This window comes from Dryas octopetala, chromosome 8, assembly GCF_963921425.1.
Source record: "Dryas octopetala chromosome 8, drDryOcto1.1, whole genome shotgun sequence".
In the NCBI taxonomy this organism is placed as follows: Eukaryota; Viridiplantae; Streptophyta; class Magnoliopsida; order Rosales; family Rosaceae; genus Dryas; species Dryas octopetala.
In genome coordinates this window covers 3,099,268-3,115,377 of record NC_141373.1, presented here as the reverse complement: position 1 = coordinate 3,115,377, position 16,110 = coordinate 3,099,268, and the positions used below count along the sequence as shown (strand labels likewise).

At 37.3% G+C, this 16,110-nt stretch overlaps 2 protein-coding genes across 2 annotated transcripts; both read right to left on the bottom strand.

Moving 5' to 3' along the window:
* Positions 1 to 1,740: 1,740 nt before the first annotated feature.
* Positions 1,741 to 5,339, bottom strand: KAT5 (peroxisomal 3-keto-acyl-CoA thiolase 2). The gene is made up of 14 exons (XM_086252756.1): positions 5,062 to 5,339; positions 4,763 to 4,839; positions 4,574 to 4,658; positions 4,303 to 4,429; positions 4,104 to 4,202; positions 3,962 to 4,029; positions 3,771 to 3,878; positions 3,608 to 3,685; positions 3,404 to 3,536; positions 3,163 to 3,259; positions 2,752 to 2,875; positions 2,546 to 2,654; positions 2,190 to 2,273; positions 1,741 to 1,999 (listed from the first exon to the last, which is right to left on the bottom strand). Exons 1-14 carry the CDS (start codon positions 5,164 to 5,166, stop codon positions 1,890 to 1,892), a joined length of 1,404 nt encoding a protein of 467 aa, XP_086108882.1. The 5' UTR covers positions 5,167 to 5,339; the 3' UTR covers positions 1,741 to 1,889.
* Positions 5,340 to 6,678: 1,339 nt separating this feature from the next.
* LOC147276035 (kinase superfamily with octicosapeptide/Phox/Bem1p domain-containing protein) lies at positions 6,679 to 14,353 on the bottom strand. The gene is made up of 9 exons (XM_086253328.1): positions 14,133 to 14,353; positions 10,421 to 13,887; positions 10,245 to 10,331; positions 9,144 to 9,296; positions 8,724 to 8,887; positions 8,494 to 8,641; positions 8,250 to 8,372; positions 8,071 to 8,158; positions 6,679 to 7,226 (listed from the first exon to the last, which is right to left on the bottom strand). Exons 2-9 carry the CDS (start codon positions 13,424 to 13,426, stop codon positions 7,015 to 7,017), a joined length of 3,981 nt encoding a protein of 1,326 aa, XP_086109454.1. The 5' UTR covers positions 13,427 to 13,887; positions 14,133 to 14,353; the 3' UTR covers positions 6,679 to 7,014.
* Positions 14,354 to 16,110: the final 1,757 nt, after the last annotated feature.

The following is a 16,110-nucleotide window of genomic DNA, read 5'->3' as shown; positions in this document are numbered from 1 at the left end:
AGGACAAAGATACCATAAAACACATTTGCACAATATTTGTGAGTCATATTATAGATATGGTCTCTCAAAGATCTATCTTTACCTCTCCATGTAACCAAACTATTACATGGAAAAAAAAAAATTATATGAGAAAGATGAGGGTAATGTAGAAAACATAGAGAAGATGAGAGTTAAAAGTAGAACCAAGCTAAAAATTGGATAGTGTTTAAATTTGTTATTAAGATTACTAAAAAAGTAAAAAGTCATTGGGTTATATTGAACATTTCATATGTCACTTTCTTTCTTATCTTATTGGTTGATATGTAATAGCTTTGTAAACATCAACCACGTATCTCAACCACTTATCAAATAGGTAAGTTCTATGAATATATACTATTGTGAATTGAATTAGAAACATGCTTTTGACCGCAAAGAGGAAGCTTCCTAGACATTTGCCCATGGGGATGAAGGATCCATAATTTTCCGGGGTTGGATTCTTTCCATTTTAGAAAATTAATCAATATTTAGAGAGACAAGCAGTGAGCCAGTGACATAGCAAGAATTTAAAAAAATGAAATCTGGGTGTCCCCAACTTAGATTTTAATGGATTCCAATGAAATTTAGGTGTCCCCAACTCAGATTTTAATGGATTCCAACGAAATCCAGGTGTCCTCAAAAAGTCATAGATTTCATTAAGTGAAGGATTTTAATGGATTTAGATGGATTTAGATGGATTTGAATGCATTTTTTACACATAACAAATTCTATGAGAATTCCACCCAATTCCTTTGGATTTTGATGGATTCTATGAATTTTAAAATCCATTAAACTTCTTTAAAATCTGAGTTGGGGACACCCCCCTAAGCATGTTTGATTTTTTGGATACCTCTTATTTCATGAATATTAGAAAGCAATTATACCCAACTTGCATATTGGAATCTTTCTCTTTTCTTTCTTCTTCTTCTTTTATTTTCCGGGTGATCCCTACGCTTCACGACTTTCAAAACAAACCGCCCTCCATTATAAAATAATAAACATGGCTTTTACAAAAGATAGGAAAAAGGTTCCTCTTATTGACTGAACATGGACCTGCTCTGCTGAGACCTCCATGGCTGAAAGAATTTCCAAAAAGAAAGACCAGGCTGAATCTTTTGTTTTTCTTGTCGTGGTGTCATGATGGCCATGTGCATTTTACCAAGAAAAAACGGTGTTGCAGTTTCGTGAAAGTTGAGTTGGTGCTTGATTCACTTTTTTTGTTTTTGTTTTGATAGTGTGAATGAACGAAGGGGGAGTAAAAGGAATGGATAGTGATAGTCCAACTACCTCATTTGGCAGTACAAGGAAGGAATCAATTACTATTTATAGGTTGACCAGGAGATAGAAGACTGCAACTTAACAGTGAAATGGTTATGAACATACTCCGCAGAACTTACTCAACATAATCTCTCTCCTTTCTCACAGTTCTTTTGTTTCTTTGGTTTATTATGAGGAAGATCCACACACATTGGATTTGGCTAGTAGAGTAAAATCCAAGAAGCCTTTAACAAACTATCTATATTATTGGATCAGTTTGAATATACAAAATTTTCTTCAAACTTATGCATGTCATGTCCATTCAGTAGAGGATGTGCTTTGTTTTCGCTTCAACCCATTGTTCCAACATCAGCCCACAGGGGCATTAGAATTTACCCTTTTGGGTCTTAATTTGTTTTGGTGGAAAGAGACTATGCCATTCATACAAGAGACGAATCCACAAGAACAAACAAATAACAGGAGATAATCATGTAAGTAACAAAGTATAATTGCATATGTGATCAAAGAGTTTGCAATAGAAGGAGCTTTATTAATTAGTCTCAGCATACATCCCCGGAAACTATTTATTTTTGATGATCCAAAACCACAGGAACTATCTACCGAGCATCATTTGACAAAAGATTGTTACTTTCGCCGGTTCTAGCATTGCAAAGCTCATCAACTGAGTCCCCTCTTTCAAACACTGCAGCAGCTCCCATACCCGTGCCTGCAACAAGGACAACACGCTTAGTCATGTTCCACATTGTCACATGAAGCACTCAATAATTTGCCTTCATTCATAAATGTTAGGAGAAGGGGAGTGGGATTAATTATTTTGGGGTTAGTTGAAAGAGGAATTGGGAGGCAGGGAGAGGATAAGGGTTAGTTGAAAGCGGAATTGGGAGAGAGGGAGAGACCTATGCACATGGAGATCACACCAAAGCGGTAATCTTTGCCACGACGCTTCATCTCATTCAGTAGAGTTGCAACACAGCGAGCACCTGACACACAGAACAGCAGATTGATCCAGTAATATATCAACTTGGAATACAGAATTCACCTTAGATCACACTGAGCTTCACTTAAAAAAAAAAAACATGTGACAGTATTTGCTTGTTGTCCACTACTTAAATTGGTAAATACACCAGATGATAGCAAATTAATGATAGTCCATTAAACAAGCATAATTCTGTATGTGCGTGCATGTTTGTGTCCATGCATGTGTGTGATCATATATCAGCCTGAGTTTATAGCAGCAAGTCACTTCATATACCTGTAGCACCTAAAGGATGCCCCAGAGCAATAGCGCCTCCATTAACGTTGACTTTTTCAGGATCAAGCTCCAATTTCTTGCAACAATATACATATTGGGATGCAAATGCCTGAAGGAGACAAAGAAGCTTGCTAAGCCAAAAAATCTTCTAAACTAAAATTCATCATGAAAGTTAAAAAGTCATTAGAAATGCACTATGTCACTACCTCATTTATTTCAAATAGATCAATATCATCAAGCTCAAGACCAGCAGATTTCACCGCAACTGGAATTGCAGCAGCTGGACCTACACCCATGACAGCAGGATCCACACCAACAGCAGCAAAACTCCTGTACAGAAAGCATAAAATTGTATTCCAAAGTAAGCAAGTTAAAGCTAATTCTTGACAGATCTATCCCAACTCCCTGAGGAAATTTGTCACTGATTAACATTGACAAGAAAAGTAGTAAATGAGTAAACCTCAGCCAGCCTATCCATCAATTTATGGTCTTTTCGTAATTAGAGGTAATTACTAAGAATTTATGGCTTCCATATCACAGAATCTTCTCAAGTGCCCAACAAATTTTAATTCAAGCAATGAGTTAAATATCATTGAACAGAATTATAAATGTCATACCTGAAAACACCAAGAATTTGAAGTCCCTTCTGCATAGCTAAACTTCTCTTCATGAGGAGGACTGCTCCAGCACCATCACTGACCTGGCTAGCATTTCCTAAAAGACGAAAGCAATGAACTCATTCAGAATGCTTGAAATATGTCAAACTAGCTAAGTGAAGAAAGAGTTGTGTAAAAGTAAACGATGATACTGTCATGAGTAACAGGCAGCAGGCATCAAGACAATCAAGTGCTGAAGTACCTGCAGTTGTAGACCCATCCGCTTTAAATGCAGGCTTTAGTTTTGCCAAATCAATCATGTTTGCATTTGGCCGGATCCCATCATCCACAGAAATAGTAACAGGCCTCTCCTCTCCAGTTTTTGGGTCCACAATCTTTGCATACAAATAATCAGTTACAAAAAACTGAAAGACAGTCACCCAGGAGAACAAATTTTTTTATTTACCTTAGTAGACACAGGCACAATTTCATCTCTGAATTTACCAGACGCTGTTGCTGCAGCAGCACGCCTATGTGATTCAACCTATTCACATACATTTACAAAATTTCAGCTTCAGCATTATGATAGTAACTAGTAGCTAATGCATGTGAACTGATAGGAAACTCACAGCAGCTCTGTCTTGCTCTTGCCGTGTCACACCATAACGCTGTGCAACATTTTCAGAAGTAATACCCATAGGAAGAAGACAGTCCCGGGCTTGTGCAAAGATATCTACCTGTTAACAACATATATTCAGTTTAAGCAAACATTCTTCATGTATAACAAATTATCAAGTAAATAAAAAGAGTTGGAATATACTTTAGGGTTAGTTTTAAGGATCCTGTCTATTTTATGAACTGTCATGCACTCCAATCCAGCTGCGATGCCTGTATTAAAAACAAGGTCAAGTGCACTGATGGAGACCACCTAGAATCAATACATATTCTAGAAATTCTCTCACCAATGTTGTAAAATCCTGCTTTTATAGAAGCAGCTACATCAGCAACTGCCTGCAGGCCAGATGAACATTGCCTGTTGACTGTTCTGATAGGAACCGTATCTGGATAAAACAGATGAAGTGATGAGCCATAAACAAAAACTATAGTCTAAAACAAATATAAAGAAGGGCCTTCAAACAACAAATATAATTGAAAACTTACCAGGGAAACCCGCATAAAATGCTGCCATCCTGCACTCAGTTGCTCTAAGTGAGCCAGGTGCTAAAACTGTACCAACAACTATATCCCCTACCTCACTTGGGTTCAAATTTGTTTTTTCTATTAGAGCCTACATGAAAAGTAAATCATATAAGAAGGTGGAATAAGATAAACTAGTGCTATTATTTAACTAAGAGGGAAGTACAAAACCCAAGATTAAAATTCAAAGAAACACATTTATTCCTCTGGAATACAGTTGGGAAGTGTATCTAACCTTTAAAACAGGTGCCAGTAAATCATCAGGTGAAGTATCCTTAAAACCTCCTCGCTTTGATTTGCAAATGGCAGTTCGGTAGGCCCTATTTAACATGATTATTACAGGAAGATTTAGTAGAGAGACGTTATAAGCATTAACCAAATATACAAAAGTTAAATAATTTTCTCAAATCAGTTAATTACTCACGCCACAATCACAATATCGTCTCCAAAAGCAGCTGTTCTATGGTAAGCAGCATTATCCCCAGCTGCACATATTGAAGCCTAACAAACACAATCAGGAGAGAAAACCCAAAAGGGAAAAAAGAAAAATCAGCCATAAAATAAGCACAAAAGGCAATTGAACCACAGTTTACTCGCATATAGAATCACAGTAAAGTTAAGAACTCAAAATTAACATAAACAGAAAAGAAAGTCGAAACAAGAACACCAAGTACAGGCTCACTTGACAAACTAATCAGGTTTCTGAAATGGATACAAACTTACAGAGAGAGCAGCGGATTCATGGGTTTGAGGAGGAGCTGAAGAAAAAGAAGGATTGGGTCTCAAATGCTGAAGCAGAACACTCTGTCTGTTAAGTGCTTTCTCCATCTCTCTCTCCAAAAAGGAATGCTCTCTCAGTCACAATTTGTGTAGCAGCAACCCATTATGCTATACTTAAAAGAAGACTGACCCAACTAGTCAATTGCAAGTGGAGAGACACTGAAACGTTCCCATTATTGGACTCCACAATATAGAAAGACCAGGATGGAAGAAAGGGACCCAATTCATTCACACTAATGAAACCCATTTTTCAGTGCGTCTTTTGGGAAAATACTAGGAAACAATACCCCACGTTTTCCACAGGAAGTTAGGAACCAAATATCTTGCTATTCACACTTGCATTTGTTGCTCAGTTGCTTCCTCTCCCAATCACTTTTTTAGTTTTTTTTAGAGTGTCGTTATTAGCACACCTTTTTTTTTTTTTTTTTTTTTTTTTTTTTTTTTTTTTTTTTTTTTTTTTTTTTTTTTTTTTTTTTTTTTTTTTTTTCAGTATCCACTCATCTCTCTCATTTATTAAATTCTAATTTTAATTCATAATCTAACGTCTATAATACCCTCATTAAATCCTAAAATAACAAAACTACTTTCACCACCTCCAAGCCCAAACCCACCCTGACCCCAACCCCACCATCGCCAGCGGTTCAAACCGACGGCCTCCCATTCTCTCTCCTTCCCTCTATGTCTCTTTCCTCTCTCTCTCTCTCTCCTCTCCTCTCCTCTCCTCTCCTCTCCTCTCCTCTCCTCTCCTCTCCTCTCTCCTTTTTTTTCTCATTCAAAATTTTAAAAGCATTTGATGGGTGTGTTCTTTTATTCTATGGGGTTGAAGAATTGAAAATGTGGTTACTATTTGAACCCTCTTTTTCTTCTCATTATAAACTCATATTTAATTTGTGAAATGACAACTATAACCCAATCTAAGACCAAACACAAGTATTAATAAAAAAAAAAAAAACAAACTCTAGCCCACCCACCCGTCCTAGGCCCACTCAGCCACCTACTCCACCACCAGCGGCCCCACTAGCCAGCCGGCCACTTCCCTACTCTCTTTCCCTTACCCAATCTCTCTCTTCGGGCTCCCTCCTTGCCAAACCTAAAAGGGAGACCGGAGGGAGGTGGTCGACTGACCAGGCCGCCTTAAATCCATGATTCAATGTTGATTCGGTGGTAATGGTGTTAGGGTAGGATTTGGGTGTGGCTTGATTTTAAGTTACTCGTTAAATAATTTGTGTTTAAATTGCAATATATTAAATCATAAGTGTTTAGTCCATGATTTGAACGTTGGGGCTACTCTTCAAATTTTATTTTTTTCCCAAAATGTTCGGCGCAAGAAGATTTGGTTGGCATCTATTAAACACCCTTTTTTAGTTTTTTTGAACATTTTGGGCGCGTTCTACAGTAACCAACCAAACATCTTCCTTTTATATTCTATAGTGGGTTGTCATATATGCAACATAACGTTCGCATGGCCACATGAAAAGCCATTATCAAAAGGTTGGCGACCAGATAACTTGCAGTGCCCATTATCAATAATAAGAAAATAAAAGCCTAAAGGGGCTGGAAAGCATCTGAAGCAAATAAATCAAACAAAGCTCTATGCTTTTTTGTGTATATACATATTGGACAAGTGTTTCCCCACCAAAAGCATGGATACCAAACTCAAAAGAAAATTGTAGATGGTCTCTTGCTTGCATGCTAGTATGACCCTGTGTTTCTTTTACAAAAGAATAAAAAAATAAGATATCTTTATCAAGAGGAGCAAAACAATAGACCATCAAATTGTGGGGATGAACTGATCACCCTCAAATTTTTTATCCTCAACAAGAAGGGTTTCCACTGGAGATACTAGATAATCTTGGTACCTGAAGAATGTCAAATGTGCACCCATGCACTGTCGATTTATGCACAAACGTTAGGCTTCATCTGTCTTGTCTGATTATTAGGTACCTTCGCCTGAAGTGCATTCGACATAGCCCGCAACCTGTTAGTTATCTCAGTAAATGAGGGCCGGTATTCAGGATCAGGTGACCAGCACTGTTCCATCAGCTGCCTCCACTCAGAATCACAACGGTCTGGAATAGGAGGTCGAAGAGTGTTCTTCACAATTCCCCCTTTGTTCACAAGTTACCAAATCAGGCAAAAAAGTTTTGAACAAAGATAAAAAGTATCCATACTGAAACAGACACTTATTTTCGTTCACAAGTTACCAAATCAGGCAAAAAAGTTTTGAACAAAGATATAAAGTATCCATACTGAAACAGATACTTATTTAACATACAGAAACAGAATAAACTAAGCCTGTGCGAATCAATGTTATTTTTTTCTTTTATCAAAGTTAATAGATTACTAGCTCCAGATGTGGTTGGAAGCATCATTGAACGAGAAGAACTTCAGGTGGCCGATATATAGATATCTTCTAACCTATATTTGGTGTTTATCTTCTTCTTCTTTTTTTGTTTGTTGCAGGAACCTATATTTGGTGTTAAAAATAGAGAAGATAATATAACTGCTAATGCTCTGCAACCACCTACAATAGCGGTGCTCCGACAACATCTAACCCATAAAATAATTCTGTTAAACTCTAGTGGTACCACTTAGTTTTTTTTTTTTTTTTTGAAAAAGAACATATATGTATATATATATATCCCATGATGCCACATATAATTTTCTAAAATATTGGAAATTAAAGAACTTTCTCTGTATTATTATTTTGATCATGGAAGTTGTAAGAACTTATTGCATCCATTATTTGAGCTTCATAATGAATTAAAAGTTGCTCCTACTCAGCCTAAACCTTGGGCTAAGAGATCCATGAATCAGAATCCACAAATGCAAATGGAAGTAAGGATTTACAGGATCATATATAACATTTCAAAAAGAATAGAAAAACTGCAACAAGAGATTTTCCATTCACAATCAATACTAATGACACGTAGGTCCAGGATATAAACTTACCAATGATGGCACCACAATGCATATTTGCATATGGTTCCTCCCCCGTCAAAATCTCCCACATTGAAATTCCAAATGAGAAAACATCAACCTGTCAAAATTAATACCATAAAGCCACTTTCTCTAACAAACAATCTAATTTTACCTTCTACATTGCTGACGCTATATAAAGTCCTACTAACCTTCTCAGAAACCCGGCTGCTGCTACCATTCAACAGTTCTGGTGCCATCCACGGAAGGGTTCCTCGCACACCACCCGATACCAAAGTATTGCGCTTGATTCTCGATAACCCAAAATCTCCAACCTAAAAAAATGAATGCGCAATTAATCCTAGAAATAAGTCCCTGGGGAAAAAATTGAAGAAAGTAAGAAAGGTGAAACTTGGTTCAATCCTTGAATATGAAACTTGGTTCCGTACTAATTACCTTGCATATAGGTCGTTGAGGATCCCTCAAGTTGACTAGCAGATTGTCACACTTCAAATCAAAATGGACAATATTCTTTGAATGCAAGTATTCCATGCCAAAAGCTGCATCCATGGCAATTATAAGCTTTTTACGACGGTCAAGTGATCTGCATAAAGAATCCCATCATCTAAGATATGCATAAATAACTGTAGGAAGCAAATAAAGAAAATAAATTATGGTAAAATTACCTATCTTTCTTAAGTAGGGCATGCCTAAGTGATCCATTCACCATATATTCGGTCACAGTTGCCAACGTTCCTCCAGATCCATCAGGTACTACCCCATAAAATGCAACCACATTTGGATGATGAAGATTTGAAAGGATCTGTGCCTCTCTCCAGAAATCTTTTGTCTGGTACAGCCAAAATAACCAATCAACTTCACATGCACTCAAATGACAATTAAAATTTTTTTGTAGTGGTAAAGGAATGACAATTCAAATTATTACAAAAAAGAATAAGAAAAAGAAAACTGTCCATACGGTGCAGATCCAAACAATCGCTGAATTACTCCAGAAAGAGAGAGAGAGAGAGAGAGAGAGAGAGAGAGAGAGAGACATTGAGAGAATAAAGAAAATGAATTGGAATGAAATTTGTTCGGAGACCCACCAATCGGTCTTGCTCTGATGATCTCCCTGAAAAACAGCTCTTTTTAATTCTCTTTATAGCAACATCTGATCCCCTCCATTTTCCATGATATACAGTTCCATATGTACCAGATCCCAATTCCCGTAATTCTTCAAGATCAGCATTTCTTATAATCTGGACATCAGAATTAGATGATTCAGTTGCTTGAAGAAACTAAACTTTTATAAATGCCCACAAAGGAAAAATATGCCAGAAAGCTGGTCTTTCACATATAAGAGAGTATCTCAGTCATCCTTTAATCACAAGGAGCAACACAACAACACCTAAAGCAATCAAATACAGTATCAGAAGTTTGCACACACATGAATGACTTTGTGTTTCAGATAACAGGAATGGCCACAAGAATCCCTGTCTTTCTACCCAATCCTTTTAATGTTTAAACACACCTGAGTTATCTTTTGTCTCATAGGTAAGCAAAGTACACCACACATCCCTTTGTTTATCAGTGGATTTAGCTCTCCCTATAGACCACACACGCGCACACACACACATATTATCAAGTTAACTCAGAAACTTGCCAAGAACTTATGACTGGCAAGTATTGAGCCCTGTATACTCAAAACAGACCAAGAGTCAAAATTGTATACTCCGAATTAAGTGGTTGGAGTCAAAAGGGGCATGGACCATTTCTTCTTATTTGGCAACAATACAATATGTTAGGAGGCACGAAAAAGGTTGATAATGAGATCAATGCATTTACCATAAGGATAATCCCATCATATGTAACCATAAGATGCTATTAATATCTTTTTTCTTTAAATAAAAATAAAGAACTCTTTTCTTTTAAGAAATAAATTATCAGTTTTCAGTTTTCAGTTTTCGGTTTTCGGTTTTCGGTTTTTCAGTCACTACAAATAATTAGTGTCCTTAATGTTCACTGGCAAGGCCAGTCTCTTCAAGACAAATGTTATATAGCATGATGCAATATAAGCTTGCAGCAACGGAGGCTCCAGTCGCAGACAAACCATTTTGCCAAACATGAAAATAGAATCAAACTTTTTCAATACGTTAAACAAAAACATGTACTAAATCAAGAAGAAAACTAAAACATCAGCGGAATACCTGTAAGCCATAGATGCTGGCTTCCATCTCAGCTATCATTGCATCACTAAATGATTCATTCTTGTCTCCTTCATCAGCCTTATCATCCTATAAACAAAACAAGCAGCAATTCAAACCCACAAGTAGATACATAATTTACACAATCAGAGACTTTAAACAAATCTAATCAGTTTTACCTCATACTCAGACTCTTGAATGATGCTCTCCATCTCTGTTTCAGTAGGGGACATGAGATCACCAATGGATTCATCCGCAGCATATGGGGAAACCACTGATGAAGACTGGATGCCAGGAGTAATACCGTTGGTTACATTTTCCACAATTATCGCCGACTCCAACTGACTTTTATCATCACTCATTGTTGGGGGTTTTGTTTGAACCGAAGCAACATCTTCGACATTCAAGCTCAACTTCTTAACATTCACATCTAGGTAATTTACAAAGTCATCATCAAGGAGAGAGACCTCTCTTTTAAATGCAGAATCTTGGAATGGATTTTGCAACACCATATGGTGACTCTTTTGCAACTCAGGATCATCAAGAACTGTCAATGGGTACAAATTTGCAGAGCTTATAAGCAGGGGTTCTTGGAAACCTATATCCTTTTGACTTGCAACATGTTGAGGCTGTTCAGGTTCTTGGGAAATTGAGCCATTGGACAACCCTGAGATGAGATCAGCCAAAGAATCTTCATTACGAGAGTGCTGTCTAGTACTTGGAAATAAGCCTGCAACTTCAGACTTCCGGGCCCCTGAAACATTGTGTCCTTGTTCACCATTTTCCATCCCTGTCAAAGCACAATTCTGATCATTGGACATCCCTGAGATGAGATCATCCAAAGAATTTTCATTACAAGAGTGCTGTCTAGTACTTGGAACTAAGCCTGGAATTTCAGAAGTCCTGGCCACTGAAACATTGCGTCCTTGTTCACCATTTGTCATCCCTGTCAAAGGGCAATCCTGATCATTGGCAGTTCTTTCACTCCGGACAATAAGATTGGAATGGGTTTTGTCATGTTTGAAGTTTTTGGGGTCCTCCACCGTGTTATCTACCAAAGGTTTGGAATTAATGGCTGCAGGAACCACAACCCCAGAGGCAACAGTAGATGTTTGGTTGGGGTTTATATTAGGCAATCTGTTCTGATATTCCACACCAGTAGCAGGTGATTTTTCCCCAAAGAGGTTTTCATCTTGATACAAGAAAGGATTCTTTCCATTGAACTTTTTCGGTTCCAAATACAACGAATCTTTCTTTTTATCTGTTCGGTACTTCTCATGAATATCACCAGTACCTTTGGAAGTATGTTCATTCCTGTCCAATGATTCTAAACATGGAAAAGAATTTGGAAAATCCTGTCTTCTCTGCAATCCAACCGACTCAATATCATTTAACTTATTTTGTAACTGAGGATTGAAAGAGTCGATATTGGCATGCAGTTGGGTTGGCTTTTCTTGTGAGGTGTCTGAGTTCAGAAGCAATGACTTTTGAGCCTTTGGAAAATTTAAGGGGGATGACGGGCTCATTCCTTCTTGAGAACAGTATGCAGACCTCCCTCCATTCTCTTGCAGTTTTGAATCAGAAAACGCATGTGGCAAGGCATGATGACAATCAATGGAATCATTAGATCCTGACAACAGAACCCTTGAATCTTCTAGGTGTGAGATAGGCTTTTCAGAATGAAATGATCTTTCTTTATGCACTGGCCTCCCATGGGAGAATCCATCAAAACCACCATCATTTTGGCCAACAGCTAAAGTAGACACATCTTTGCTGGGATCGCGGTTGTGACAATGTCCTCCATGGGGTTGGCCTGGCTGGCCATCATCAGTTTGTTGATAAGGGCAGTGATAATCCATAACTGCTCCCTGTGGAGGATTTTTACATCCAGCAGTGTTAATACTGGAGTTCTCAGGTGGTGGTTGAGCACTAACAAAAGAAGAGCTACTCTCATTACTACCCCGGGATGAGTTAACACCTTGTGATTGTAAATTAGCACTCTTGGAATCTCTCCACTGATGTGGAATTGGAGAAAAAGAAGGAGACTGAATCAAAGACATAGTCAGATTCTGGGAATCACTCAAAATTTGACTAGGATGCAAGGCTTTAAAATTGCTATTAATCTCCAAAGGGAAGAGCGAAGTCTTGGTTCCCAGTTTACTTGCTTCAGTAGTCAAATTTGGTCCTCCACTGTTTTTCCTAGGACTAGGATCTACCATGCCATTTACAGCAGCAACATATTGGTAATCAGGGTTGCTTTCTTGTATGGTATTTGCCTCGAAGGAAGATGTATTTTCAGATTCACCCAAAGGAATCAAAAAGATTCGCGGTCTCTGAGAACCCTCATGCCTTTCAAGCCCATGGTACTCCTCTATCATATTTTGAAGATCCTCATCAGATGACACAGATATAAGAGCATCAAGATCCTCACTTGGAAGCTGGTACTTGATTGTATGAGGTTGGTTGAAAAAACTGGAAGTTTTCTTCACAAGCTCTTCCCAAGAAATATTTTTCCTGAAGGAAATAATGCGTGTCTCTCCCCCAACGTATCTGAGTTTCCCATCACCAGGCCTGGGCAAAATTTTTCCACCAAAACTACAAAGAAATTTCATCTTCCCGGATTGAGAACCATCCAACACTCCTGACCCACTAAGGTTGTTGGAATGAGGGGACTCTGACATATAAATAAGTGGGGCAGTTGGTCGAAAACCAGCCCGGTCAAAATTCAGTTCACCAAAAGCCTTCCTTGATCCTTGTCCACTATCTTGTCCACAATCAACCTCCCCCTTGTTGTATCTGCTTAACTTATCAACATAAGCCTCGTTTTCAATTTCTTTACCCGACCCTTTTGTCGAGACAAACTCAGACGTATCAGATGCACATTCAGAATCCATTCTCCTCAACCCCAGAATACCAGTAAGATCCTGATATGCCAGCTGATTATAATTCAACCCAACACGATTCTGAACTGTATCAGTGACAGCAGGAACTCTTCTTGCAGCAACACGATCCTGAAGAAACTCCATAGAAAATTCCTCACCTGTCTGTACAGAGACATGTTTATGTACATTCTTTTCCGTGATGGGGACAACTAAGGTTGATTCTTGCTGGATCCATTTACCTGAGGAGCCAGGCACCTCATTGGTCATGGTATCAAGCAAGTTCTCGGACCTTCGTAGCTGCATAACAATGGTCACTCAGCTACCTGAGCTGCTATACCCCTCTCCTCAAATTTCCAAACTAAGAACAGGCATACAAGCCACTCTTCACACCAGCAAACTGTATGCAAGCTTTTAACTCCAACACTTCTTTGTCATAGTCATCGAATAAATGTTCTTCCAATTACAATAAATTTGACCCCAAACAATAAAATTCAGAAACCCTGTACAATATCTTTCTCTAGTTTCACAATCAAGTATTGATATAGTATTTCTCTATGATACAATCACCCAGCCAAACCTGTCCAAATCCACAGATTTATACATAAAAAGAATCCCACTATATATATATATATATATATGTTTATGCAATTTCAGCCTATACAATCACAAATACGAAATTAAAATCCTTCACAAAATGGACTAGTAGAAGCTGAGACCAGAAAACAATAAAAATCCAAGTCCATTCTCTTTTGACAAATCGTTTCCTGCAAACAGCCACAGATCCACAATGAATTCCTCTGAGAATCAATCATGTTAAGTTTAAAACTAATACGACATCGTTTCAAATCACCATCAACATTTAGAAAGTTGAGCTAAACAGAACAGATACAGCATAGGAACCATAAAATCAACACCGAATTTCAAATGGGTAAGCTTGAAATCGAGATGGGTGTCGATCAAAATTGAAAAAAAAAAAAAAAAAACGAAAACGGAAACGGAATTGGAGTACCTGATGGAGGGGAAGGTGTGAGTCTCTGTGTTGCAGCTAGGTTTGGGAGCTTGGAAGCTCTCATTGCTGTGAAGAGGTTGAGGTTGGAGGGGATTGGGAGAAGAGAGAGAAAGAAGAGAAGGGAAGAGAGGGAGGGAGATTGAGATGAAAAGCGAGCGTGGCATACGGCTACAGGTTCAATCTCGGGCGTCGGAGAGCGACATTGCCGAGAATTAAGCGGCATCGACCCACGGTATTGCCTTTTAACTGTACATCATTAACAAAAACGATATTTTAATTTTTTTTAAAAATTCTCAGAATATTCATTCTCTCCTACGTGGACTCGACTCCCATTTTTTGCTATTTAAATTTTAAGTTTTTTTGCCAATAATAAGTAACAATAAGATCTATGATTCTATATTATTATTTATTTTTCAACCGTAAAATAGAAATAATTAGCCAATACTCATTACTTTAGTAGTATATCTCATCACACAATAATACTGTCTCTCGTTTCAATCTCTTAAAGTAAGAATAATAATTTTAATCGGTTCAAATTTTTGCATGAAATGAAAATGTACATTTTTTAATTACTTTTATTGGAGCCATAAATCCATGCATACATAACCAGGATAAACACTGAGACATCCATGACCAAAGCTTGAAATGAAGAAAAAATTTCTTATAATTCCTCAGTAGATTTTGACTTTTGAATGTCTCTAGCTATTAAAATCACTCTTCAATAGCCAGAAGAGGTATTTAGTTAAAGAAATTAATTGTCTGATTTGCATCGGCATATACAGCACAGCATCTTTCAAGACTGACTTTTTTCTAGTGTCTTTTCCAAACAATTAAATTGTACATTTAAAGCTAGTTCTTTTCATCATAAACCATTTCCATTTCTAATATTTCTTTTTTATCAAATTTGAGCTATAGTATTTCATCTCTATTAGTGCACCTGCGTTGACAGCATGGCAGCATAAAACCAGTGGGAGTGTGCCATGTGTGTGTTCTTCTTTTATGATTATTATAAATATATTTTTTTGGGTATAAAGAGTGGCTTTTGGCTGGCACTTACAGCTATCAGCTCCACCATGCATGGCACACACCATGTCAACACTCATCATCACCGACTTCTTTTTCTCAAATGAAGTTTGCTAACTTTGAGATTTGTGTGTTGACTGCTGCGGGTTGTTGCCAATCGTTGTAGCCCACTACTACTAGGCCTAGAGGCACCCCATCAAGTTCGGAAAATTTATACGCAAGACACTAATTTTGAAATTAATTTTGAACATAAATTTGGATTTGTGTTATTAGAGGACCTATATTTACAGTTTGTATTATTATGAAACGAACTGTCATTTTTGTTATAAATTCTTAATAAATAAGAGACAAATTTGTCTTTTTAAAACTAAATAAAATTAAAATTAAACAAGATTTAAACTTAAAAACTAAAAAAAATAATAAAAATGAAGAGGGAGATGCAGATCGCACCACCCACCCCACCATGCCCCAATCTAGGGCTGGGTCGGTTTGACCGAAAAATCGAGATCGAACTCGAAACCGGCCCAATTGATACCGAGAATAATCGTACCGGAGAAGAACCGAACCGAGATATCGGTTTGCCAATCGAACCGGTATGTTCGGTTTCGGTTTCGGTTCTCAGATCTTAAAATCGTCGGTTTATCGAACCGGACCGAGTATATATAACATTTAATTTAAAATAATACAATTTTATACATTTCTAATTTTCTATACCCTAAAATACCTTTCTATAATACATTTATATACATTTCTATAATTTATAAAACATATATAAATTTATAAACCCTAAACCCTAAACCCTAAACCCTAAAGTCTAAACTCTATTGTGTGTTTTAAAAATTTTAAATCATATACCTTATATCTTATACCCTAAGACTATAATTCATACTTTTATAGTTGGTATATAAGTATATAACTATAAAAATGTCTAGGATATGGTATAATATGGTATAAT

What these genes read in the sequence shown, in the direction of transcription:
- KAT5 (XM_086252756.1), bottom strand. Translation starts at nt 5,166, where the DNA reads ATGGAGAAAGCACTTAACAGACAGAGTGTTCTGCTTCAGCATTTGAGA. An exon ending in ATCTATTTGAAATAAATGAG is followed by an intron (nt 2,655 to 2,751) that starts GTAGTGACATAG and finishes TGTCTCCTTCAG; the next exon opens with GCATTTGCATCCCAATATGT. An exon ending in GCATCCTTTAGGTGCTACAG is followed by an intron (nt 2,274 to 2,545) that starts GTATATGAAGTG and finishes TCTGTGTGTCAG; the next exon opens with GTGCTCGCTGTGTTGCAACT.
- LOC147276035 (XM_086253328.1), bottom strand. Translation starts at nt 13,426, where the DNA reads ATGCAGCTACGAAGGTCCGAGAACTTGCTTGATACCATGACCAATGAG. An exon ending in CCAGCATCTATGGCTTACAG is followed by an intron (nt 9,297 to 10,244) that starts GTATTCCGCTGA and finishes TCTGATGTCCAG; the next exon opens with ATTATAAGAAATGCTGATCT. An exon ending in CTCAACGACCTATATGCAAG is followed by an intron (nt 8,373 to 8,493) that starts GTAATTAGTACG and finishes TCATTTTTTTAG; the next exon opens with GTTGGAGATTTTGGGTTATC.